Source organism: Marmota marmota, unplaced genomic scaffold (assembly GCF_001458135.2).
Source record: "Marmota marmota marmota unplaced genomic scaffold, marMar, whole genome shotgun sequence".
In the NCBI taxonomy this organism is placed as follows: domain Eukaryota; kingdom Metazoa; phylum Chordata; class Mammalia; order Rodentia; family Sciuridae; genus Marmota; species Marmota marmota.
Window position 1 is genome coordinate 4,381,721 of NW_026000136.1, and position 26,605 is coordinate 4,408,325.

General features: G+C 51.7%; 1 protein-coding gene across 1 annotated transcript in view; it reads right to left on the reverse strand.

Annotated features, from left to right (window-relative positions):
* Mmd2 (monocyte to macrophage differentiation associated 2) overlaps positions 1-25,447 on the reverse strand; it is a 36,318-nt gene extending 10,871 nt beyond the window's left edge. The window contains exons 1-4 of the mRNA XM_048785292.1: positions 25,296-25,447; positions 11,668-11,749; positions 9,303-9,463; positions 6,914-6,988 (exon numbers count right to left, since the gene is read on the reverse strand). Coding sequence (XP_048641249.1) covers positions 6,914-6,988; positions 9,303-9,463; positions 11,668-11,749; positions 25,296-25,420 — 443 coding nt within the window. The 5' untranslated portion in view covers positions 25,421-25,447. The remainder of the gene's footprint in view (positions 1-6,913; positions 6,989-9,302; positions 9,464-11,667; positions 11,750-25,295) is intronic.
* Between the last annotated feature and the right edge of the window lie 1,158 nt (positions 25,448-26,605).

Genomic DNA, 26,605 nt, shown 5'->3' on the forward strand with positions numbered 1-26,605 from the left:
GCTTGGGGTTCCCACAGCTGACCATCTAGCTGCCCCAAGGGTCCCTGCAGAGGGACCACTCCTCTGCCGTTCCAGCAGCACACAGTGACCCCCAGCACGGAGCAAGTGCTGACTCAGCACCTCCCAGTGGATGGCCTCCTCTGGCATCTTGAGGGCCAGGTGCCAGCAAGTCACACCAGTGGGATCTTCACCAACTTCTTGCCACCCCACGCACTAAAACTGTGCCCTCTCAGGAAACGTGAGATCTCAGCCCTGGGCAGAGGGCTCTTCCTTGGGCATCAGAGCTCAGCACAGGTTTCAGAGGTAGTTGTGATCTCTTATAACTTTACTATCACTGTTCTTTAGAATTGTCTCTTTTGGGGGGGGGGTACCAGAGGTTGAACACAGGGGCTCTCGACCACTGAGCACATCCCCAACCCTATTTTGCATTTTATTTAGAGACAGGGTCTCACCAAGTTGCTTCCTACCTTGCTTTGGCTGAGGCTGGCTTTGAGATCCTCCCGCCTTAGCCTCCAGAGCCCCTGGGATGACAGGCAGGCGCCACTGTCGTGGCACCCCGTCCTCCACAGAAAATCTTAATTAAGCTTCTCCAGAAACCCTCAACATAATTGTCCTTAGACTCACAGCAAAGTTCCTGCAAAAGAATTTTCAGGCAGGGGGTATGCTTGCAGCCTCAAGAGTTGAAGAAAAAGTAACTAAGGCCCAGCCGTCACAGAGGCGTTTGCATTTCAAAGGACAACAGTCAGGCCCTGTGGAGGAAGCTGTGGGAGAGAAAGGGAGGGAAACTCTCCCTTGCTTGGCCGCTGGTTTTCCCAGAGAGTGTCCTTGATTTTGTATCCTGGCCTGAGTGGATTTGCCCAGAACAGTGAAAAAAAGCTGCTTTTGTGTGGACGTCTGCAGATTGTGAGCCTCTGAGCCCCTCCCGCTACACACTGGGTCTAAAGTTCTGAACCTTTCTGAACTTGGGGTTCAGAGGGATGGATTGATTGGAGCAAAAGCTTTTCCCCTGTGGACCTGGCTGCAGCCAATAAACCTGCTTCCTGCTAATTCCTGGGTGTCCAGCCCTGTAGTCCTACAAAACCACCACACCCAGCTTAGAGCAGTCTTTTATTCTTATTAGCCAATCCCCTGCCACTTCAGTCCTCCATTAATAATTCTTAATATTGGGGCTGGGGTTGTGGCTCAGTGGTAGAGCACTCGCCTAGCACATGTGAGGCACTGGGTTCCATCCTCAACACCACACGAAAATAAATAAATAAAATAAAGGTATCATGTCCATCTACAACTAAAAAAAAATATTTTAAAAGTATCACATTTAGGGTTTTTTTTTTTTTTTTTTGTAGGAGCGTTTAACCACTGAGTCACATCACAAGCCCTTTTTGTTTTTATATTTTATTTAGAGATAAGGTCCTGCTGAGTTGCTTAGGGCCTCACTAAGTTGCTGAGGCTGGCCTTGAACTTGAGATCCTTCTGCCTCAGCCTCCCTGTGGCTCAGGAGGCTGCGGCTAGAGGATTGAGAGTTTAAAGCCAGCCTCAAAAACATAGAGAGGCTCTAAGCAACTCATTGAGACCCTGTCTCTAAATAAAATATAAAAAGAGGGATGGGGATGTGGCTCAGTGGTTGAGTGGCCCTGGGTTCATTTCCCAGTACCAAAAAAAAAAAAAAATTCTCTTAATTGGTTAAATGTTGTTGCAAAGTAGTTTTTCCAAAAACTCCTGAGTACTGCACTCCCTGACTTCTCTCATACAACAGAATGGTCACCTATTGCTCTCATGGCTGTGTGAGAGCCTCCCTAGATGATGTTCCCTGAAAGTCTCCCTTTGGGAAACTGCAGAAATCTCCATTGTGTTTCAGGATCAAATAGTGCCGTGGCCACATTCAGAGGCTGGCCTGATTTTTTTTTTTTTTTTTACCCTTTGTCATTGATTTATGATTATTTTCAGTCTCTGCCTGAAGAATTTACCCGTCTTTCATTTATTTTACTGCCTCTCTGATTGCTTGACCTTTCCACCTTTAAAAATTTTGTGTATTCTCCCTGATCATCTCATGCCTTTTCACTGTGTCAGCGTGTGATTTTTTTTTTTTTTTTTTTTGGTAGTTGTTTTCCTGGTGGGTTTTTTTTTTTTCCTGAATTGAATTCATTAATTTATTCGATGTCCTATCCTATCGTGATGTGGATTTGTTCTTCAATTTGTTTCTTTGGGCTTGAAGTCACTATTTTGGTTTCCATTGGTTGTTCTGTTATCTCATATCGGGGCTCTTGTTTAACTGCGCTCATTTTCTTATTCAGGGCTTGAAGCGGCTCGGCTCAGCCGGGCAGCAGTCAGAAGGGAGCTGGAACAGAAGTAGAGGAGTGGGGACCGCCAGCCTGCGTCTCCCTTCCACCACCTCTAACCTTCAAGACCTAGGAGCATGAAGCAGGGACTAGCAGCAAAAGCTGGGAGACCAGCACTGAGCTGCAATATGTGCTTCTCTCAAGACCAAAGACACCTGAGAAAGAGATCCTAGGCCATCAATTAAGGACGACGAGCATGAGCAGTAGCCCCGGTGCCACATACCAGAGGGCGCTGCTTCCCTTCAACTTTCCAGGGATGGCAGATCCGAGCCGCAATACCCACAACGCACACCAGAGGGCGCTGCTTCCCTTCCACCTTCCAGGAACAATGTCCTTGAGCAGCAGCCCCAGTACCACGCACCAGAGGGCGCTGCTTCCCCGGAATCAACCCACTGCTGAAATCCTCTCACACACTTTTCTAAGGAGCCTTGTCCAGTGTCCAGGACAGAGCAGGATGTCACCTGCAAGGGTGGGGTTACTGGCGGTGTTGCTCTAAACGGCTGCTAGAGAGTGAAGTGAAGCATCCAGCTGCTGCTGTGCTCTGCCCCACGACGTTCCCTTTCTGAAATCTCAGCCTTGGGTTCTGTATTTGTCCAACAGGTGACCGTGGTGACAGTCTTTGCCCTCCAAAATATTTATAACTGTCTTTTTTTGGGTTTAGTTTGGTGTGGTTTTTGTTAAAGCCCCAGGAAAGCTTGTGTCACATGTGATTTTTCTACACTTTCCTGCCTCCCTAATCCTGGGACTGGCTGGGGTGATGGACAGTGTGTTCTTATCTCATTTTTCCTGGCTGCGGACAGGGGCGACGGGGTGGATCATCACTGTCTCCACCTCACAGGTCAGGAAAACTGAGGCTCAGGCTCAGTCAGTTGCTCAAGAAGCAGCAAAGCTGGGACCAGAACTCCCCATACAGCCTGTTCTCTTCCGATTACACCAGAACCTTTCAACATTCTTTTGGCCACCGGGCACCCATTCTTTCAATAAACCGTCTGTGCAGAAATCTTATAGATAAACCCAATGTGTGAAAAAAGGAAAAACAAAAGCACAAATGTTTTTTCCTGAGAAGATGGGAATGGGAAAACCCGGAGTCATTCATGTCCAGCTCCCCTCCCTGGTCCTCTGGGGACCCTCCAGGCTCTGCAGAGACTAGCTTAAAAACCAGACGAATGCAAAGAAAAACACCCACCTGGTGATTCCAGGCCACCTCACCCCCTCATTACCCTGTCACCATGCACCCTGTAGCCACTTTCTCTGTCTCTCTTGCCCCCGTGTCAACCCTCCCCGCAGAGTCCTGCCGATTTTCCCCCGGGGCGCGCTCACAGGGCGCATCTCCCCTCCTCACACCCAGTTTACTCAGTGGAGTGAGCATTGGGCCAGTGGCTCTGTGCCCTGTTGCTGCACAAGGACAGGCTGCCAGTGCTTTGGTTCACAGCGATCCCTTCCCACAGGGTCCCAAGGGAGCGGTGCACAATCAGGGCAGAGAATAGAGGCCCAGGCACTCCATCAGCCAGGGGAGAAACTGCATTGGAGGGAGTGAGTGCAGCTAAGCACACACTCAGCTTCGCTTTTCTTGGCAACAACCAAAAGGAGCCAGGGAGACTGTCAAGACAGAAGGTGGCACCCAGAGACGACATGGGGCCAGGAGAAGCCGCCTGCTGGAATGAGCAACTCCAGGGCCTCTGACTGCTCTTGCCTTGTGCTCCCGGCAGTCCCTGCGGCCTCCACCTACCTGCTAAGACGGCGGCCCTCAACCTCGGCCTAAGTCTAGACTTCTCTGCAGGCCTGCCCACCTGTGTCTGGCAACCAGAAGCACTCGGCTTTCAGGCCCCTTCTGTCGCTTAGCCAGCTGAGCATGGGGATCATATCCACCATGTCCCCAGCCAGATGGCACCAGGGCTGCTCTGCTCCCAATAGACACTGACCTCTAACCCCATCCCCACCTTCAATTACAGCCCACTCAGAGGTTCCTGCTAAACTTCTTCTTAGTCCCTCCTCTTGATCTCCCTGGCCACTGTGATGGCGGGCTACCGCCATTTCCCCCCAGAGACCTCTGCACCTGCCCCCTGGGCCCTTTCCTGGTGCCTGGGCAGCCCATCATCGCAAAAGACAAAAGCACACCAGAGTCCTGTTCAGACCCTCCCGTCCACTGCTCAGTTGCGACCCACCAGGACCACATACTCCTGACCTATCTGCAGGGACAGGAATGTCTATGGGTCCATCACCCATGACCCTGAAACCTGGGAACCATGCAGACCCCTATCAACAGGAAAAGGACTATTCACCCTGAGCGAATGGCAGCCCGGCCGCCATCTGCCTGGGGAAATGGTGGGATAGCAGCCCCGCGCCCAGCAAGGAGAGGAAACGTGTGACTCCTGCACATGAGACTGAATGAGTCCCCGCCTGACTGACAGGATGCCCTGGAGAGGAACAAGGTGCTCAGAATGGAGATTCCTGCCGGTGGGTCCCAGCAGGAGGTCACACTACCCTGGCACTGCAGGAGTCAGAACTGCAGCTGGCTTTGGGGCTCAGGGCCAGGGGCAAAGGTCTGAGCATGGTTTCAGGGGCCCGGTCACCTTCTGGGTCTTTCTCTGAGTGCTGGTTACAGTTGGTAGCGATTCAGCAAGATGTGTGTGGGGGGGGGACTGTGCACATCCTCGTGGGCGTTACACCTCAACGCAGTGTTTTTAAAAAGCAATAGCCTGTTGGGTGTCGTGGTGCACACCTGTAATCCCAGTGGCTCTGGAGGCTGAGGCAGGAGGATCGAAAGTTCAAGGCCAGCCTCAGCAAGTTAATGAGACACTGTCTCAAAAAGGGCTGTGGATGTGGCTCAGTAGTAAAGTACCCCTGGGTTCAATCCCTGGTACTAAATAAAGAAAGAAATAAAAATCCAAAGAAGTAGCTCCATGTGCACAGATAAAACCCATTTATTAGCTGACATAATGAAAGAGAATATTCCACTGGGAGAACCAAGAAGAAATAACCCAGGCAAACGTGTGAGGCCTCCCATTCCTTAGAGGGAAGCCCTCTTCCTGGGAAGCTCTCCTGCGGTTCCCCTGCCAGGTCAGGTCCCGCTGAGCACTCATGGCTGCTGTGTGTCACTGACCCCTCACAAGCCTCCCTCCACCCACCAGAGCCTCAGCAGCTTGACCCTGGCACCGATGGCCATGGGACACTCATTCCACAATGCTATGCAAAATCATCTTCCCCCTCAGTGGCCCATGGGGTCCTTGGGCTGCAGGTGCTTGGCTTGAAGCTCAGAGTTTGCTCCATCCAGAACTGTCTGGATTTGTTCCTCGATCAAGTTCAAAGCCCCTGAGACATTCACTGAAGGAATTTAAACTGGACAATCATTTTTTGTTTTTCTTTTTGTACCGGGGATTGAACTCAGGGGCGCTTTACCACTGAGCCACATGCCCGGTCCTTTATTTTTATTTTTTTATTTTGAGATACAGTCTCAATTGCTGAGACTGGCCTTGAACTCGAGATCCTCCTGCCTCAGCCTCCGAAGCTGCTGGGATTACAGGTGTGCGCACCATGTCCAGCTTAAACTGGACAATCTTGGTGGAGGGTGATTTGGCCAACTTGTACCCGAGTTATTAGTACCTACCCTCCAGGCCCAGGAAGAACAATTCTAGAAGCATTCCCCTTAGAGATGAGACTTAACCACATGAAGTCCCTGCTTCTGTAAGCCAAAGGTTGGCTACCAGCAATTTCATGTGATTGTAGACAATACATCCATACACCTTTGCTAAGTGATACATGAAGATGTGCACTGATAGGCACTTTCACCATCAAGAAATAGACACTATTTAAGGGGTAGCAAGGGAATATTATGCATCTGTTAAAAATGGGATATGGGGGCTGGGGTTGTGGCTCAGCAGTAGAGCGCTTACCTAGCACTTGCGAGGCCCTGGGTTCTATCCTCAGCACCACATAAAAACAAATAAACAATATAAAGGTAATGTGTACAACTAAAAGAAATTTTTTTTAAATGGCATATGATCTTTTTTTATTTTACATACAATGGAAATCTTCAATGTGCTAACATGGAAAGATATCCCTGGCTTCATTCCTAAGAGTTACCAAAGTAAATTGCAAAAGGGTTTGTATAGCATTCTTCCTTTGTATTAAAAATAGACAGAAAGCAGAACTATAAATATACACTTCATAAATATCAAAGGCACTCATGGGGCTGGGGGTGTAGCTCAGAGGTACAGCCTTTGCTGAGGATGCCTGAGGCCCTGGGTTTGATCCTCAACTCCACAAATTAAGTAAATAACTTTAAAATACATGCATGTGTATACACATGTACACACCTATAAGTATTTATTTATACATGCATAGACACAAGCACATACATATATACATATCGTACCTATTTGTTCTTTTATGCATGCAATAACTCTAGGTTATGCAAGAAATGTAATCAACAGCAGCTTCCTGATGGGAGAACAGGGCAGAGGGTTCTTGTCACCACCTCTTTCTATGCCAAGTCAACCTATTATCCAGTTAACTATAATCATGAATGTGCAGAGCAGTGAAGCCAACCGACCAGGGTGGCCACACAGAGTACTCACCAGGGCGCGTAGGAGGCTGCTATGAAGAAATAGATGACCATCCGGTCAATCATATGCAGACAATGTTCCACCATCCTAGGGCAGGCAGAGAAGGTGTTGGTCACGACCCTGGGCTGGAGCGCTACCCAGGGAAACCCGTGGCTTCCCCACTAGGAGGGGCTGGGGTGGGGCAGACTCACCCCCATCCAGCCAGTGGACCCCAGGGGCCTCAGTCTCCCTACCTGTAAGTGACCAGAGCAGCAGTTTTCAAACCTGGCTCCTTGCTGTTGTAGGGGTGCACGAGTTGCCCCGGGGTTCCCTGAGGTGACTACTGACACACTCCCTGCATGCAACTCTGCATTTGGGGTTTATATACTGGGATCTTCAAAAGAGGCCATATATAGAGAGAATCCTGTACCTCAAAAACATGTACCACTGCAAAAAACAAACAAACAAAAACTGAGGACACTATGCACCCCTGGGTTCCAGCATCCTGCTCAGAAGACCTCTGTGACTGGCTGCCTGGCCTTGCCACCCAGGGACCTGGCAGGAGTCACCAACCCTTCTTAGCTCTGTAAAATAGGAAGGAGACTGTATTCCGACCACAGAGTCACTGGGAGCACTAAGTGAGTTACTATTTAGCACATCGCACAAGGAGAAGTGCTCAATTAATGCTAAATCCTGCCACGGCCTCCCCTTGAAGAGTTGAGCTGTGGCCCTCATGCTAGGGCTGGTGACCAGCCTCCAAAATGGCACCATGAGCCCTGCCTCCTGGAATTCTCACCCTGTACAGTCCCACCCACAGGGGGAAAAAAAAAAAAAAACAGGGCAAACTCATGCAATCAACAGGCTCTTACAGAAATCACAGGGTGTGATTTCCAAGGCTGGATCATAGGATATATTACAGCATCTGCCTTGTTCTCTTGGGCCACTAACTTTGGGGGAAACTAGCCATCATGTGGTGTGGGGAGGTTCATCTGGGGAAGAAATATTTAGTTGGCACTAAACATCCAGCGCCAACTTGCTAGCCATGGAAGTGGGCCCTCCAGTCCTCCGTCGGGCCTTCAGATGACAGAGCACCAGCCAACAAGTGACTGACCCCCAAACCACAGCTGGGGAGCTCCCGATCCTCTGAGGCATTGACAGAGGAAGCACATTTCTTATTTTTAAACTACCACATTTTGGGGGCATTTTTGTTAATGCAGCAATCAAGAACTAATACAAACTGTGATTCTCTCCAGTAAACCGCAGCCCTGAACAAGCTTGAACAGGGACTCAGCAGGGGGTTCAGCCACACCTGTTTCTAGACAAGAAGACAATGATAATGGCTGCCACATGGGGAGCCCATGCCACCATCAGCAAGCACGCTGTTCTAGGCCCCTAGTGGCGCTGACTGGTAATCTTACCTACAAGGCTGGTCCTTCATTTTTTTTTATGGGGGTGGTAGTTACCAGGGATTGAACTCAGGGGCACTCGACCACTGAGCCCCATCCCCAGCCCTATTTTGTATTTTATTTAGAGACAGGGTCTCACTGAGTTGCTTAGCGCCTCACTTTTGCTGAGTTTGGCTTTGAACTCACGATCCTCCTGCCTCAGCCTCCCGAGCTGCTGGGATTATAGGGGTACATCACTGAGCCCAGCGAGGTCCCTCATTTTTATCTTCCACATCACAGGTGAGGACAGAACAATCATGCTGCTGGCTAGTGGGCCCTAAAACTAATGACTGGTATCTTTAGAGGAGGAAAGAGAGAGACACGAGGACTGAGACACACAGCAGGAAGCCAAGGCAGAGGAAGATGGAGGAGTGCTGTGGCCACACTCTGAGGAGCTCCTGGAGCCTCCAGAAGCTGGTGGGGACAAGAGGGAGCCTCCCCTGGGGCCTTGGGAGGAGGCCCTGCCCACACCTTGATCTCAGACTCTGGCCTCCAGGACTGTGAGGAAATAGATTTAAGATGCTTAAGCCACTGGGTCTATGGTCATTTGTCACAGCAGCAACAGGACACTCACCCTGTGGGGCTCAAGAAGGACCTGAGAAGGAGGGGAAGGATGGGGACAGGAAGGGAGGGACAAGCTTCATCGGGAAACTGGCATCCTGAAGAAAGCTCTGCTTAGACAGAAGCAGCTATGTGACCTTGAGCAAGGCCCTGTCCTGAGCCATGATGTCACGCTCTGAGCGGGAGGCACATGTGGGGGGCTCCTGTGAGTGAGGGGTCTGTCCAGGTGAGATCAACCCAGCTGCCCAAGGCAAAGCTTGTCCCCCGCCCCCAGTCAGCCTAGGGGTCACCCCACCCTCAGTCACTCTGGGCCTGGTTAAGCAGGTCTCTGGCAAATTCAGTTCCCTGCCCCGTCTCTTGGGCTGGGGCCACCCCATCCTGCTGGTGTCCCCTCCCATGGGTTGGACAGAGGCTACCTGAGGTGGCTCTTCTTCCAGGAGACAGTGTGGAATATGGTGGACACCACGAAGAGGGCGCAGAGGCCAAGGCCATAGATGGAGGCGGAAATGGTCTCCCAGCTGTCGTCGGACAGGAAGTAGAGGTTGGAGCTTCCGAGGATGCTGGGGATGATCCAGAGCTGGGGACAGGGCGGGACAGCGCTGTGGGCCACTGGGACGCGCAGCCCAGGCCACCACACTTACCCCCCCCCACTTCCTCTAGACCACACTGACCAATATGGCACCAACATGGTGGCCTCGGGGCACGTGATGGGTGGCCAGTGGCCCTGCAGAACTGAGTCGGTTTCTTTAATTGCATGTGAATGGATTCACATTGACATTCCAGTGGCCACATGGGGCTAGCGGCCACCAAGGTGGACCACAGAGATCCAGATCATTCCTTAGGCTCTCCAGGTGTGTAAGAACCGCCACTCAGAGAACAGCAGCTCCGCGGCCCTGGCGCCACTCGGAGCCACCACCTGAGAGCCAGATGGGCCATGTGTCACACCATCACCTCCTTGGAGTTCCCTGAAGGCTGAGTTCAGGTGCTCAGGTGCCACGCAGCTTGCAAAGGGTTTAAATAGCGGATGATGCATTACGATCCGCCGATCGGGGTAGAGGACGGAACCGCAAAGCCCTTTGCCTTTACAAATGCATCATCTGCCCCCTGGGTCCTTGAACTTGACCTCCAAGCCCTTCCTTCCTGCTCTGCCCAGATCACATGCTCTGACCTTACTGTCAGCCAGTCCAGGGTGACAGTTTTCCTGCCTCAGAGCCTTTGCACATGCTGTTCCCTCCCCTCCTTGGGTGGCTGGCTTCTTGTCAGGTGAGACAGGAGCGGGGACGAAGGGGTCAGAGTTATAGATGTTCAAAAATCATTTTTCTTAATCTTCTATGTCACCTTAAAAAGTGAACCGCCAGCATCTCGTGCTTCTGCATGAGGCTGTCATCCTCCTTGTGACCACCTCCAGGCCCTCGACTGCACCCAGTCACTCATTCCTTCCTTCCTGTGAGCGCTGATCTACCCTCAAGCAAAGAAGGACTCAAAGCTCACTGCGGGCATCCTGCCCTCCCCAGGGGCTCCCAGGGGCTGGCTAAGAGGGTGTACAGTAAGTGCTCAGTTAACAGAGGGCCAGGTGGTGTCTCAGTGGTAGAGCGCTTACCCAGCATGTGTGAGGCACTGGGTTCGACTCTCAGCACCGCATATCAATAAGTGAATAAAATAAAGCCCACCAACAGCTACAAATACATTTAAAACATTTTTAAAAAATAGAGGGCTGGGACGGGTGCTGCTCCATCTCCAGAGCCTGCTGGGCACAGCCATGACTGTCTGCAGCTTCAGGGCCCAGAGCAGAACAAAACGGAGGCTCCTCCTCAGCCTCAGGCCCCGCCCACCACCCCGCTCAGCACCCCTTCCCCCCCATCCCCGCATGGGCACTTGCATTTGCCAGGAGGATATATAGTGACTCCGGGGACCCTCAAGCCACCCTTGGGAATGACTCATGACACCCATTCTGCAGACGAGGAAACGGAGGCTCCAGTCGCTCAATGATGGAGCTGGGGTTCAGAGACAGGTCTCCCCTCGCTGGAGGTTTGCTCTTGGGACTTGGGGCAAGTCCTCTGGCCCCAGCCTCAGTTTCCTCCTCTGTAAAACCGAGAGCTCCTGTTCTGAGGGGGTTGACTAAGAGCAGCACGCGCAGGATGGGGCATCCGTGTGGCGCCGGGCACTCACCATCTCAGTGCCAACCGGATGAACCCCTCAGTTCTGGGGCTAAGAGGTGGGAGCGGGGCCCAAGAGGGGTGGGGCCAAGAGAATTGGGCGGGGCCAAGGTGAGTGGGCGGGAACAAGAGGGGCGGGGCTAAGATGGGTGGGCGGGGACACGTGGAGGGCGGGGCCGTGTGGGTGGGACCAAGGAGTGGGCGGGCCTAAATGAGTGGGCGGAGCCAAGAGGCGGGGGCAGGGCTGAGAAGCAATGCAATTCAGCTCGCGGGTTCACTGGCAGCTACCTAAAACGCCAAGGAGCCACCTCAAGGACTCAAACTACACTCAGGTCAGGACAAGGGCAGTCTGGCACCTCCAGGGAACCAGGAACAGCTTGCAGAATGGCCGAGCAGTGGGCACTGCAGGGCAGCAGGGCCTACCACTCAGGGCTCCCCAGCAGCGGGGCAGCCGGGAGGGACTTCGGGGGAGCATTTCGACAAGGCCACAGAGGATGAGAAGGGCTCCGGGGCGGAGTGGCAGGTGTTCCGGGCAGTGGGAACGGCATGTGCAAAGTCACCTGTCTCCCCGGCCCCACCCAGAAGGGTCCCCCTCGCAGCCCTCGGCCCCCGAGGGCAGACTCACAGCGTGGGTGGCACAGTTGGCGGCATGTTCGTACTCCGTGGGCTGGTACCGCTTGTGGGCGGGGACCCGGTGGTTCATGAACCTGGAACAGAGGCAGGATTCCAGGGAGCTCAGCTGCGGAAGCCAGGGGCCCTGAGGACCTCACCCCTAGGGGAGGGGAAAGGCGCCTCTCCTCCCTCGGCCCTCCTCCCTCCAGTTCAGATGGGGCTGCGTCCCAATAAAACCCCTCTGAAGTCAAACGTGCAGTTATAGCCCGACTCGCCCATCATGAGGGAAACCCCAAGCTGAACCAGCGTCAGGGGCTGTCAGCTGCAGGATGCCATATTCTATTGGCCTCCCTCCCTTCCTCTCTCCCTTCCTTCCTTCCTTCCTTCCCTCCTCCTCCCTCCTCCCTCCCCTGGGGATTGAACCCAGGGGGGTGTTAGCCACAGCTCTGGGCTTGCTCCCAAGCCGCTGGGATTACAGGTGTGCACCACTGCATCTGGCTTCTAATTTTTTAAAGTATAACTTACAGTTTGGCTCCCCAGGGGTAGAGCTCCATGAATCTTTACATACACACACCCACATAACACCACCCGGGACATAGCCAAATCCCCTTCTGCCCCTCCCCAGTGTGCACCTTTCCTCAAAGAAATCACCTTTTGACATTTGACTGATTATAGATCAGTTTTTCCTGCTCTTGAACTTGCTATTAATGGATATATATTGCACACACTCTTTTATTTCTGGCTTATTTTGTTCCAATGATTTTTGTGATATCCATCCATGTTATTAGATACAGCAATTGGTTGTTTTCGTGGCTGCATAGTATTCCACTGGTTAAATATACCATACATGATTTATTCAAACTGTTGCAGGTGGACTTTGAGTTTAGGACAACAAGGGATAATTGTGTTCATGAACACTTTTGTGCACATCTTTGGGTGAATGTGTATTTGTTTTTGCTGAGTTAGGATCTACCTGCAGAATTGCTAGGTGACTTCATTTTAAAAATAAACATTCATGATGTTTTGGTGATTGGAAACTTTAAAGTGTCACCACCTCTGGTCCTCACGGGAGCACCACGTGGAATTATTATTGGATTTATGGGTGGGGAGACTGCCGTGCAAAGAGGTGAGAAAGCGAGGTCAGCAGGTGACTTGGGACTCTATCTGTCTTAGCTGACTTCCAAACCTGGCTTCACCATGACATGGCTGTGTGGGGGCACTGGGTCAAGCCTGGGATGTCACACAAGTGAGAGCTGGTGGTACCTGGCTCTCAGGACAGGGGACAGGAGCAGCGTGTGAGCAGCATTCAGTTCCTGGAGCGCATGGGCTCAGATCAGGTAAGTAACCAGTTCACCTTGAACTTCACCAGAGGGATCAGCCACCACTCAATGCACCAAAACACTCTCCCCCAAGATCTCCATTATGACTATGTAGACCCCCCCACACACACACACACAAAAGACAGAAATGAGTGTATGGTTCAGAGCCCAGAGCTCCAAGCAACTTGGTTCAATGAGCATTTATTGAACACCTTCTGTATGCTGATATCATGTGGTCCAGTTTATGGGGCATTTATTTAGCACTTTCCAATAAATGGAATGGTGAAGTAAAAATCCCTGGAGCATTTATTGAGTGCCTTCTGTGTGCCAGCTTTATGTTAACATAGTTCATGGGACATTCATAGAGCCCCTTCTGTATGCAGGCTGTGCATATACTAGTGTGGCCGGGGCAGGAGCAAAGGCTGGAAGACGCTCTGCCAGGCACTGACCCTGACCTCCCCTGGGGTCCCCAGGGTCTGGTTTCCCTATACTGGTCCCCTGGCACCTGGATCAGGTCAGGGGTCCAAGTCAGCTCCCCCACCCTCCTGTTCTGATCACTGACCCTGCCTGCGTCAGGCCCTGGCTCCACAGTCATGTGACTCCGTGGTCAGTGTCAGGCCGAGCCCATCAGACACAAGAAAGCTAAGACCCCAGTCACTGGTCCCAAGGCTTCTGGGCTGAGGCTGCCCAACCCCACTGCTCCACATCCCTGCTCTGAGCACTTTGGCAGGAGGAGACTGAAAACGAGGCCTAGGATCTCAGAGGGAACGGCAGGAACCCTGCAGAGGGGAGCCCCCAAAACAGAGCCTCCCTGCAGATCCAGAACAGCAGGCCCAGCAGCCACCTTCTGTCCAGGTGGCCCAGGACGTCAGCAGCAGCCAATACCAGCTTCTCAACAAAAACCATGCTGTGGTGTGAACCCAGGGAGAGGCAGCCACAAGGTCCCATGGGCAGAGACAGGAGTGAGCCTTCTGCAAACCCAGGAGCATCCTGGGTGCCAGCCGCCATCAGAGCCACAGAGGGACCGTCAGACCCCCAGCCTGCTCATGCCGTGATCCTGGATTTCTGTCCCTGGAACCAAGTGCGTGCTCCTCTGTCACTGCAGCCGGAAGACACTGTCCCAGGAACATACTGTAGGCATGGCGATGGGCTCTGCCCAAAAGCCCCCAAGGAGATGGTGCCAATTGCCAATCTATACCGCCGCCACCGGGCCAGGGACCGCAGCAGCCAATTTCGAAGGGACCACAGGTGGGCGCTGCGTCTGCACCTGCTCCAGGTGTGGCCTGGCCACCTCTCCTCCCCTGCACTCAAACACCCTGAGCCACCCACAGCACCAGCCACGAGGGTTCAAGGGTGATGTCATGGTTGCCGTGGTGACCTGGGACAAGCCGTTATTTATTTATTTCTGGGCTCGCACAAAACTCCCCTTGTCTGTTACTTACGCTGCAGCTATTGAAGGCCAGCGAGGGAGGGCATGAGAGGCCAGGAGACGGGGGCCAGGCTGGGCAAGCGCCCAAAAAACAGTTCCCACCACCCCAAAGACCCGGGGACGTTGCCTTTAACCCCTCGGGGACCAGTTTCTTCATAAGTCCCACTTTAAGAAGATAGAGATTTTATTTTTTTTAAGTTTACATGATAGTTTGCATGCATAAGGTTTTCTTTTTCTGCTATAGTTTTATGAGTTTGGATCACAGAAACATCACCACTGTTGAGATAAATAACAGCCCCTTCAGATCCCCACGTCCCCAGATCCTTGGTCCCCAACACCTCTCCAGCCTCAGCCCCAGCGATGGCTATTCCATCTCTTTCTAATTTTTGCCTTTTCCAGAATGTCACATAAACAGAGTCATCCCACAGCTATAGAGCCTTTAAAAATGTTTGAAGGGATCTTATGATATCAAGTCCAAGTGCATTTTCCATTTTTATTTATTAATTTATTTTGGTACCAGGGATTAAACCCAGGGGTGCTTAACCACTGAGCCACATCCCCAGCCCTTTTTTATATTTTATTTAGAGACAGGGTTTCGCTAATTTGTTTAGGGCCTCATTAAGTTGCTGAGGCTGGCTTTGAACTCACAATCCTCCTGCTTCAGCCTCCTGAGCCACTGGGATTATAGGAAAGCATCGCTGTACATTTTTAAGTGAAAAGGAACTGTGTTCTGGATGCCAAACAGGACTTGCTTATTTTCTACTAACATGAATTTAAGACAGACTTATTTACACTAAAGGAAAACGGAGTCTCCTGAAGAGAATCTCACTTTTCTGAGCAGTTGGTCCATATCTTCCATTCTGTTTCCACATACAGGCCTCTGAGCCTGGCTTCTCTCATTTAGCATTTGGGAATCATCCTCAATGTTGTATGCGCCTTCATTTTATCTACTTTTATCTTATTTAATTATTTTATTTTATGGGTGCCAGGGATTGAGTCCCTGACCATGTTATGTACACATTTCACCTCTGGGCTACACCCGCAACCCTCCTTCCTTTGCAGGACTGAGCAGTATTCTGTGGTATGGATGTACCAGAATTTATTCATCCCCAGAGGGACAAGGGGACTCATTTTTTTTTTTTTGTACCAGGAATTGAACTCAGGGGCACTCCACCACTGAGCCCCATCCCCAGCCCTATTTTGCATTTTATTTAGAGACAGGGTCTCACTGAGTTGCTTAGTGCTTTAATTTTGTTGAGGCTGGCTTTGAACTCGAGATCCTCCTGCCTCAGCCTCCCAAGCGACTGGGATCACAGGTGTGCGCCACCTTCAACTGCTTCATGTTTTAACAGATGAAATCATAATTGAGATGTTTCAGAACAGAGTTGGCCAAGAGGCAACCTCAAGACCTCCAGAAAGTTTCTCTTGAAAGAGGCCAATACTTCTAGCAGCATGTTGCTGGTTAAACTAAAGAAGGACACTGGGTTTTTTCTCCCTCCTCTCTGGAGAACAGAATCTCCATTCTGTGGCCAACCTTTGTAGCTTTGATGATCATGTGGCCACAACCACTTGGAGGGCTCCCAAACTGAGCCAGGATCCAGACCCGAAGCTGGCAGGAGTTGAGCATACTATGCTCAATCCTGAACTGGAGGGGCCAGGGCTTTGGAGCGAGGCACAGCAAGGAGGAAGCCCTCTGCATGGTCACTTAGCTGCTGTGCCAGCTAGTGGAAATTACTTAACATCTCTGGGCTGCTGATTCCTGGTGACTGAAAGGGGATAATACTCCCTAGCCTGCAGGACCCACAGGAGAATAGATGGCTCAAGACTCACATGGGACCAGACATGGCAGGTGCCCAAACAAATTCTCCTTTTACCTCCCCCCCAGAGAGTTCCCCCAAGAGCCCAGCACCTTTTTCTTACTGAAGCCTAACGCACCCAGGTACTTCACATTGGTTGGCAGGGGGTCTCACTTAATCCACAGCACTGGTATAAAGCACACAGTACCAATATGAAGGGAGGTTGGGAAAGGTTAGGTACTCAATCTTGGTTGCCCTGTAAGAATCACCTGGATGCCAGGTACAGTCCCAGCTACTCAGGAGGCCGAGGCAGGAGGATCGCTCTAGCCCAGGAGTTCAGGACCAGCCTGGACAACATAGCGAGACCAGTTTATATGTATCACCTGGGAAATGGCTGGGTGGAGAAACAAAATGTGATCTTCTCATACAGTGGAATATTACTGAGTCATAGAGAAGGGTGAGGCACTGAGAGATGCTACAGCTCCGATGAACCTCAAAAACAAGACACTAAGTGAAAGAAGCCAGACACAACAGATCACTTATTGTATAATTTCATTTATATGAAATACCCAGAATCAGCAGGCATGCACCGCTGCACCTGGCCAAGAATCTTTGTGTTTCAGAACAGAGTTGGCCAAGAGGCAACCTCAAGACTGTGATCCCAGTAGCTCAGGAGGCTGAGGCAGGAGGATCCCAAGTTTGAGGCCAGCCTCAGCAACTTAGCAAGGCCCTGAGCAACTTAGTGAGACCCTGTCTCAAAATAAAAATATAAAAAGGGCTGGGGATGTGGCTCAATGGTAAAGCACCTCTGGGTTCAATCTCAGTATCCTGTCCCCCCAAAAGAATTCTCTTAATGGCCCTGGGGGAAGTTGATGGGAGACGGCTTGTTAGATCACAGTATTGACTCTGATGTGGAAGATTCTGGGAGCAGTGTGTTGAGCTTCTGTAGGAGAACGTATGCTGATAGGTTTAGGGAGGAAATGTCAAGGCGTCTGCAGAGAAGAGCCACAAACAGGGCAAGACGTTGTGAAATGTCAGCAGCTGGTGAATCTAAGTCTATGGCGCGTGGATATTCATTGAATTTTTCTTCCCGTTCTCCCTTAAGCAGAGGAAATTCGAGGCTACACGAGACACCCCCAGCAGGTTGGGCAAGCGGACCAGAGCGAATGTGGCCACCCAACTCCGTCACTAGGCCAGATCTTAAGAATCCCAATGCCCAGGTCCCAGCCCAATCGGAACAGAGGGGTGAGGCTGGTATGTTTCACAACTTCCAGGTGATTTCAATGCACAGCCAAGGTCAAGAACCCCGGGACTGGAGGGAGCGCCCTGCAGAGGGGGACCACATGGCAAGGGACTCATGAGTCCCAAGGCCACCATGCCAGCGCCTGGCCCAGCAGAGGTGGAAAGCAGCCTCCTGCCCACAAGCCAGCTCTCCTGGGTGTCACCAGAGGTCCTGAGTCTAGCAGCTGGAATGAAAACTGTGGGGAGTTAGCAACGTCCACACTGACCCGAGGCAGGCTGGGCGCAGCCGCCCTGGCTCAGCCCAATCAGGCTGACACCATCCTCACTTTATCTGGGGACTCAGAGAAGGTATCTTGAGACTCCAGGTTCACCTTCTCTAATGCATCCACTGGTCCTTTCCACGCCATCTGTGCTGCTGATGGGAGAGTCCGCATCAGTCCTTCACACTATAGTATAATACAGCTGTCCATAGCTCCTAGAAGGAAGATGGTTGGGGCCCTGAGGCCAAGGAAGGGAAGAGGCAGAGCCTTTTTCCGGCTTCTACATCACAGCTGTGAATGATCTAGAACATGCCAGACACTGAACCTGGTAGGCCATGCCATTGTTTGGATGTGAGGTGTCCCCAAAGCTCCTGTGTTCATGCAGAATATTCAGAGGTGAGATGATCACATTATGAGAGCTGTAACCTAATTGTTCCATCCTACTTTGAATGGACTGGTGGGGTGATAGGTGGGGCGTAGCTGGAGGAGGTGGGTCACTGGGGGTGTGTCCAGGAAGGGTCCATCTTTCCTGTGACCCCCACCCCATCCCTCTGCTTCCCAGCTGGCCACCATGAGGTGAGAGGCTTCCCCCCATCACACCCTTCTGCCACGATGTTCTGCCTCACCTCTGCACAGAGCAATGGCCTCAACCACAGACTAAATCTCTGAAACCACGAGCCAAAATAAACTTTTCCTCCCCTAAGCTGTCCTTGCCTAGTATCTTGTATCACAGTGACACAAAGCTGACTAACACAGTTCCTCCACCTTAGAAAGTCTGCATCAAATGCAGTGTGAGCTCAGGAGGCTGAGGCAGGAGGATCGCGAGTTCAAAGCCAAACTCAGCAAAAGCGAGGCCCTAAGCAACTCAGTGAGGCCCTGTCTCTAAATAAAATACAAAATAGGGCTGGGATGTGGCTCAGTGGTCAGTGCCCCTGAGTTCAATCCCTGGTACCCCGTCCTCCCAAAAAAAGCAGAAATGCCAGATGGGTTTAAAGGCCCTGTGTTCTGCAGAGAATTGCTTCTTTTCTTTCCCATCCTTGACTTGACCCTGCGATTACCCTCACCCTAGGAAAGCTGTCCTGTGGCCCGCAACTGTCATGCCTCTGGGCCTTCGACACATCATTTCCTAGGCTTGAAAGTCCCTTTCACTCTTTTCTGGTTGGAGAACTCCTATTTGTCCTTCAGAGCCCAGATCAAAAGGCCCCTAATCTGAAAAGTCTTTCTTGACTCCCACTCTCACACCCTGTCCTTGTCAACTGCCTTCTCCTACCTCCTAGGCCAAAGCACAAGCTGTTTCCTGCCTGGGATTGCCCTTCCTCTCTCTGGAGAACTCATAGAGAGATCCCACAGCTTCCCATGTGACCTCACACAGCACCTGTGATGCAGCCTTGGGTCTGTGTGTTTCTGGGGTCTGCATGGGCCCCTCGGTTGCAAAACTGGTCCTGATTCATCTTTATCTTCCCAGTACCAACCAGGGCCAGGTGAGCAACAGGTAACTCCTGGTAAATAAACAAACAATCCATCATCTCAGAGAGTTTATTAAGTCCTTCACGGATGGGAGATAATGAGTTAGGAACAGTCCCAGTTAGGAACAGACTCTTCAGGGCTGTGAGGCATGGTGGTGCACACCTGTAACCCTAGCAGTTCTGGAGGCTGACGCAGGAGGATTGCAAGTTCAAAGCCAGCCTCAGCAACTTAGTGAGGCCCTGTCTCAAAATTGAAAAAATATAAAAAAGGGTTGGGGTTGTGGCTCAGCGGTTAAGTGCCCCCTGGGTTCAATCCCCGGTACCCGCCTCCCCAAAAAAGAATCTTTTGGGGCACCAACTGAGACAGTTTCATCTAAGCAGGTCCACAAAGTCACACAATCTTTATGGGCCAAGGTTAATTTGCCAACCTGGAAAAAAAAAGAAAATACAAAGGGAGGCAAACTGGACCTTATCTGAGCTATAGGGAGGTGAGAGGGGAGGAGCAGTGATAAATACCATTTCCTTGATACTCCTGTGTTACTGGCCGGTTAAAATGTTCATTTGCTACTTTAACGTTCTTTTTCTTTCTTAGTCTTTTTTCAACACTGGGATCCACAGGGCCTTCCGCAGTGCTAGGCACTGAGCTACACCCCCAGCCCTTAAGTGATTGTTTTAAAAATCTAATGGAACAGAAATATTTTAGCACTTGTGAGGCCCTGGGTTCAATCCATAGCACTGCAGGAGGAGGAGGAGGAGGAGGTTGTTGAAACAAAACAGAAATGTCTTAAGTATTGAAATCTAGGTTTGAAATCAACATTCAAGACCAGAGGTTCTCTTCTGCATCAGAATTGAGGAGGGAAGGTGCTGGCCAGAGAGACCTGGCAATTACCCAGACACCTGTCCACAGGAGAATGGGAATAAAGGGGAACAGCCACACCAAGGCATACTAGATGCATCCAGAACAAATCTCTGCATACAGAGACCCGCATGCAGTCCAGGGCGAATGCATGCCCACTTTGGTCCTATTTGTATCTCTTTCAAAAGCAACATGAGTCTGATGATTAAAAACCAGAAGAGGGTGCTCCCTCCCTGGGCAAGGATGATGGGGATGAGGGGCAGGAAGAATTTCAGGGCCTGGGTGCTGGGCTCAGCCCACTCCAGCTCCCTCCTCTGCAGTCTGGCAAGAGCCAGGCCCAACCTCAGAGCCCAGTTTCTGCAATTCCTCCTTCTGCTGGCCTGTCCCTGGTGGGGGTCTGCACACCCCATAAAGGAGGCCCAGAAAGAAGGGCAAGCTGCTAAGGACGCCCCTCCCGAGCTGGGCCGGTGCCTGTCGGCAGCGACCCTGAATTCTTTGGACAATGCACTAAAGAGGTTTGCCCAGGCTCCTAGACAAAGGGGCATCTGTCTGTCTGTCCCACAGAGGCCAAGGACAGCCCAGGGCCAAGCGGCCCTGGGAAGCCTCCCCCCACCTCTCCAGCAGGGCCCCCCGGTTGCTTCTTTGTGTCCATTCATGAATTCAAGGCTCCTCCTGAAAGGCCCAAGCATCCTGGCTAGGTCTTTGGGAAAGAGCCCTTGGGCTGGTGCCACTTAGGGAATGGCCAAGAGATCAAACCCTGGGGGTGGGGCAGGGCGGGAGCAGGGGATGGGGGGGCAGGGAACAGGAAGGGGAAACTGAGCAAGAGGTTTAAGATGGTTGAGGGGAACATGTGCCAGGTCAAGGGACTCTGGCATTCTCAGCAGGACAGAGCGCAGGGCCAGACCAGCCAGAGACAGCGGTGCCATCCATGTGAAGGGCCCCATACCTGATGGCACTGACCAGCCAAGCCTGGGACCAGCCCTCAGCTCTGCCACGGGCTCTGTGGCTCTCTGAGAAATCTCCTCCTCTCTGCAAGCATGCAGGTGCCTCCATAACGAAAAGCAAGTCCCGCGGTGGCGCACACCTGTAATCTCAGCGGCTCGGGAAGCTGAGGTGGGAGGATCACGAGTTCAAAGCTAGACTAGGCGCTAAGCAACTTAGCCAGACCCTGTCACTAAATAAAACATAAAAGAGGGTTGGGGATGTAGCTCAGTGGTTAAGCACCCTGGGTTCAATCCTTGGTACCAAAAAAAAGGGGAGGGGGGGCTGGAGTCCCATGCCCAGCCTCCCTGCCTCCGGGAAGATGATGGGCGAGGAGCCATGGAATGCTGGCGGCTCTGAGTGGGGCTAGGATGAGGGCTCACCCCACAGAAACCGGGCCTCTTTCACTCCCCTGTCTCTCCCTAGGGTTGGGGACCACAGACACCCGCCCTGGCCCGGGAGCCCTGCTCACCCCTGACCTGGAGTTCTCGTCCACCAATCACGGCCCAGCTAGTCCGATGACGTCACCAGCAGCCAATCCCTGATGGGCCGGTCCCAGATGGGCGGTGCCGTTGTTACTCTTAGTTTTATGTCGGTGGGTCCGTCGTGGGATTGGATCGCAAGGCCAGCGCCCCACATCTGGACGGCCCCCACCCAGTCCTAGTGTCACTTTTAAAGTCCATAAATCTTCAGCCAAAAGGATACTTTGTAAATCCACCTGTGGGAGGGATTTGTAGTTTCCTTATGTTTTCTGTCCCGTCTCGGACTCCACACCGCCCAGGATGACCCCTCAGAAATCTAGGACCCCACTTCAGGAGGCCTGCCTGGCCCAACTCCTTCCTCCCTCTCCACAGAGAGACCGAGGCCCTACACTGTCCCCTGGCGCAAGAGGCAAAGGGCGGTGGGGGGCTTGGGTGGCGCTGCACTCTGGGCTTGAGGAAAGCTCTGGATGAGGAGCTGACAGCCAGCACTACTAGCCCTGCAGTCCAGTCCTGGCTGTGTGACCCAGGGAACAGCACTTAGCCTCTCTGAGCTTGAGATCCTTCTGGAAACTTCACAAGCTACCTGTGAGAGTGAGCCGAAAAAAGAGAGTGGCTTGAAGACAGGCCCGAGGCTTCAGTCTTATCTCCTGGTGCTCACCAAGCTCTAGGCACTTTATACTAGTTCTTGATTTTCTCCCCCCACTCTCCTTTAAGGACAAATGACAGCAGTCATTTTCAATGGGGTATGTGACAGAGTCTGGGCACCACTGTACCATGGCAGACCCTGAGCTTGAGGGCTGGACACGGCAGGAGGAGTTGCTTCTGCTGTAGAGACCATGGGCCCCGGGGCAGCCTGTGGCTTCTGGGCTGTTTTCTGGGCAGGGCCAGAATGGTGGGGTGGGACGTGGGCAGCATCCAGCGTCTGAAGTCAGGGCCAGCGTATGTGCTGTCCACATGGGTCCTGGCATGACTCTGCTCTTGCCCACCCCTCTGCCCCATGACAGGGTCACCATCGTCCCCATGCAGCCCATCGTAGAGTGGGGAGGTGGGCCTGACATTGAGGCTGCATCTGAGAGCCAAGACCAGCACACCTTAGAGAGACCCAGGAGGACGAGTCTGGCCAGGGCCACTCAGGGAGCCACCAGTGGGGCGGGTCACCAGACTCCCAGCCCCTCGTCTTCCTGCAGGGAGATGCCAGGGTCCACTGATCAATCCAGCACCCACAGAGGCCCACTGTGTGCCATGTGGACGAGCCCCTCACCTCTGCAGTCCCCTCTTCCCAGGGACACTCAGGGAAGGGTTGACCAGAGGACAGTAACCAGCTTGGCAGAAAGGACAACAAAGAGCCAAATGCTGAGCTCCCCAAGGCCACATCACAGGCAGTCCCTTCACCTGTCCCCAACGCCAGGACGATACGGTGTTCCCATCTGACAGATGAGAACAACAAGGCCCACACAGGAAGGTGGAGTCCACGTCTAACTGGCAAATAGTGAACATGGCACCCACCATCTGGGTAGTTGTGGAGATTAAATGGAGCACCCGGGGGCCTTTATGTCAGGGTAAGGGAGAGGTGGGTGAGGACAGAGGGGCTTGCATGTACAGCACTTCAGTGCACAAGCTCACTCACGCTGCCCGCTGCAGGCAGGGTGGTGTCTGCTCTGCTCGCCCACCTCTCCCTGGGGCAGGCATTGGGTGGAGACCATGGCAGCTCATGAGCTCCCCTCCAAAGCCCCTGAAGCTTGCAGAGCAGGGCTTGGTGAGCCATTTTTCAGATGAGAAGGAAGATCAGCAAGGGGGCCAGCAGGGCAGACTCCAAACCAAGGGTATCAGGATGCAGGGGATTCTGGGAGCTGCCATTCTTAGACTCTGGTCACCAAAACACATGAGTTGTAGCACTGTTGCCCACCATCACCCTGCCAACACTGCCTGGGGCTCTTGGTGTCTGCTCCCCTCCTGCTGTTTCCAGAAGGGACCAGGCCGCTGCCCTCTCTGTCTTCTCCCTCATAAATCCAGTGAGCTGAGGGCAAACAGACTCTGAGATCCCTCCCTGCCAGATCTAGGTCTCTGCAGTTCTCCCTTCCCTGATACCATGAGGGATTGCAACCCAGCGGCATTGCCCATGAGTTCAGGGAATGACCATCCTCCTCACAATGGTAGTGCCCAGGACACGCTGCTAAGATGATCCCAAACTGGATCTGCTGGGAAAAACTCTGGAGAGAATGAGCAAATCGCTTCCTCTTCTCCCAGGGGATCTTCAGTCCAGAGATGGGGCATCTGGACAGACCTCCTTCTGCTGGGACCATGGCATGCCCAGGAGCCGCCCTTCACCCTGGAGAGCCACAGGGCAGGCCCAGCAACAGATCACTGGATGCTCCACTTGGTGCTGCTACTCTGTCCAGGGAAAGGAGGAGTAGAATGTGCTGGAGGCCTCGGACATGCATGCCGCACCACAGCCCAACCCTGCCAATGGCCAAGAGGCCGACATGCCATCCGGGGAAGACTGGCACAATGAAGATTCCAAAGCAGAAGGTTCTGGTATGTGCTGAAGCCAATATCTAGTCCCCTGTGAGCAGATATGTTCCTGAGTAATTCAGCTGCCTGCTTGGAGAAACAGATTCCCCCAGAGACCCACAGAGCTCCAGGGCAAAATGCGTGTGCATATGCGCACGCACACACACACATATACACACACACTCTTGCACACATACATTGTGCACACCGTCCCAGAGGCTTCACAGAGCCGAAACACTATCCACACATCTAAGAATAACCATGCTTCAAAGACAGACTAATAGATTTTTTCCTCCTCTGAGGCCTTTCTTGGAAAGAAATGATATCTTGGCTTTACCTTGAAGCCAACCACTCTGGAATACTTTGTGTGTGTGTGTATACACGTGCAGAGGGTCCTTCTTCCCTAAGAGATGATCTTGAAAAATCACAAACCCCCCCCCCCACTGAAACAACTGATTCAGGCAATGATAACCGATGGCCACTGAGACCACAGGAGGAGAGGTTGCCTGGCAACGGGATACTCAAAGACTTCGGAGCATCACCCCAGGGTTATCTTGAAGGACTCACTGATCAATCCAGCATCACCAGAAGCAGGTTGACCAGATGTCTTGCGCTTCCCAGTAAGAAACATACTCCGTGATCTATGAAGGTTCTTCCCATTCCTGCCAGAAACGTCAATCCTGGATCTAATCAAGCTCATGGAGTGCAGCTGCACTAATATGGGAGCCACCGGTCTCAAGGGCTAATGACATATAAATTCATTAAAAATAAATTAGTTATAGTCCCAGCAATTTGGAAGGCTGAGACAGGCGGTTCATCTGAGCTCATGAGCTTTGAATTCATTCTGGGTAACAGAGCTAGATCCTGTCTCAAAACAAATAAACAAAAATAAACAAAATTTAAAATGGAAGTTCCCCAGTCACACTAGCCACATGTCAAGCACTCAGTAGCAGTAGGACTTGTGGCTGGAGTCGTCAAGAGTGACAGTCGCATAGTGCACATGAGAGAAATTGTCCTTCCCCGCAAGAGATGTGTGCCTAAGAAATATCATCTGAGTTGTCGTCAAACACAGAGAAAAAACAAAGAGATAGAGCAAATATGGCAAAACACCAGCAATTGTTCATTTAAGGCTGGATGTCAGGGGCGTGTTACCCCATTCTCTATACTCCTATGAATGAAAGTTTTCACACTGAGTAGTGTAGGACTTGTATAATACCCCACAACACACACACACACACACACACACACAGTGCTACCAAATGCAACTTTACAGGATGGATAATTTAGAAATGTGAATACCCTGAAAGAGAGGGAGGCTGGGGAGGCGTTCTGGAGTCAGGGATATCAACAGGTGTGAATGCACCATTCCCAGCTAGATCCTGGATCAGAGGAAGCTTCCTGGAAGGACCCGCTGGGATGGACATCGGCACAATCAGTAGAATCTGAATATAGAGTCTGCATTAGTGTGTGGACTGCATGTTTGTGCCCCCATGAATGCATATGTCACGAGCCTGACTCTAGTGATGTTGGGTGGGGGCTTTGGGAGTGATTAGGTTGGAAGGTGGGGCCCTCGAAAATGGAACTTGTGCCCTTGTAAGAAGACACCAGAGCCAGGCAGGGTGGCACACGCCTGTAATCCCAGCGGTTTGGGAGGCTGAGACTGGAGGATCGGGAGTTCAAAACCAGCCTCAGCAACTTAGCAAGGTGCTAAGCAACTCAATGAGACCCTGTCTCTAAATAGAATATGAAATAGGGCTGGGGACGTGGCTCAGTGGCAAGTGCCCTTGAGTTCAATCCCCAGTACCAAAACAAAAAAAAGGAGGAGGAAGGGGAGAGGAAGAGGGAGGGGGAGGGGAGGGGGAGGGGGAGACAACGAAGAGGACACCAGAAGCTGGACGTGATGGCACACGCCTATAATCCCAGCAACACAGTGGGCTGAGGCAGGAGGATTATGAGGTCAAACCCAGCCTCAGCAACCTACTGAGGCCTTAAGTAACTTAGCAAGACACTGTCTCAGAATTTTAAAAAAAAATCGGGGGGGGGAGCGGGGCAGGGATGTGGCTCAGTGGTTAAGTGCCTCTGGGCTCAATGCCCAGTACAAAAAAAAAAAAAAAAAAAAAAAAANCACTTCCTGACCAACGCCGGGCATGCCCTGATCCACAATTCTTCCTAAGTCCTCCAAACAGAAGAAGATGACACCAGAGAGCTCTCCCACTTCTGCCCTCTGAGAATACAATGAAAAGTTGGCCTTCTACAACCTACAAGAGAATCTAACCATAATCCCGAGACTTGCAGCCTCCAGAACTTTTAGAGATAAACTTTTGTCATGTGTAAGCTGACTGGTCTATGGTATTTTATAGTACCAGCCCCAACAGGCTAAGACAATTTGATAATAATATTGCATCAATACGAATATTCCTCTTTTTCTCTTTCCCTTCACAATTAATAAGTCACCTGCTAATGTTACCATTTTCAGCTAAGTTTTTAAAACAATTTTAATTGTAGTTAAATATACCTCAAATATGCCATCTTAACCATTTTTAAGTGTTAATTAAGTACATTCATGTTGTGCAGCCATCACCACCATCCATTTCCAAAATGTTTTTATC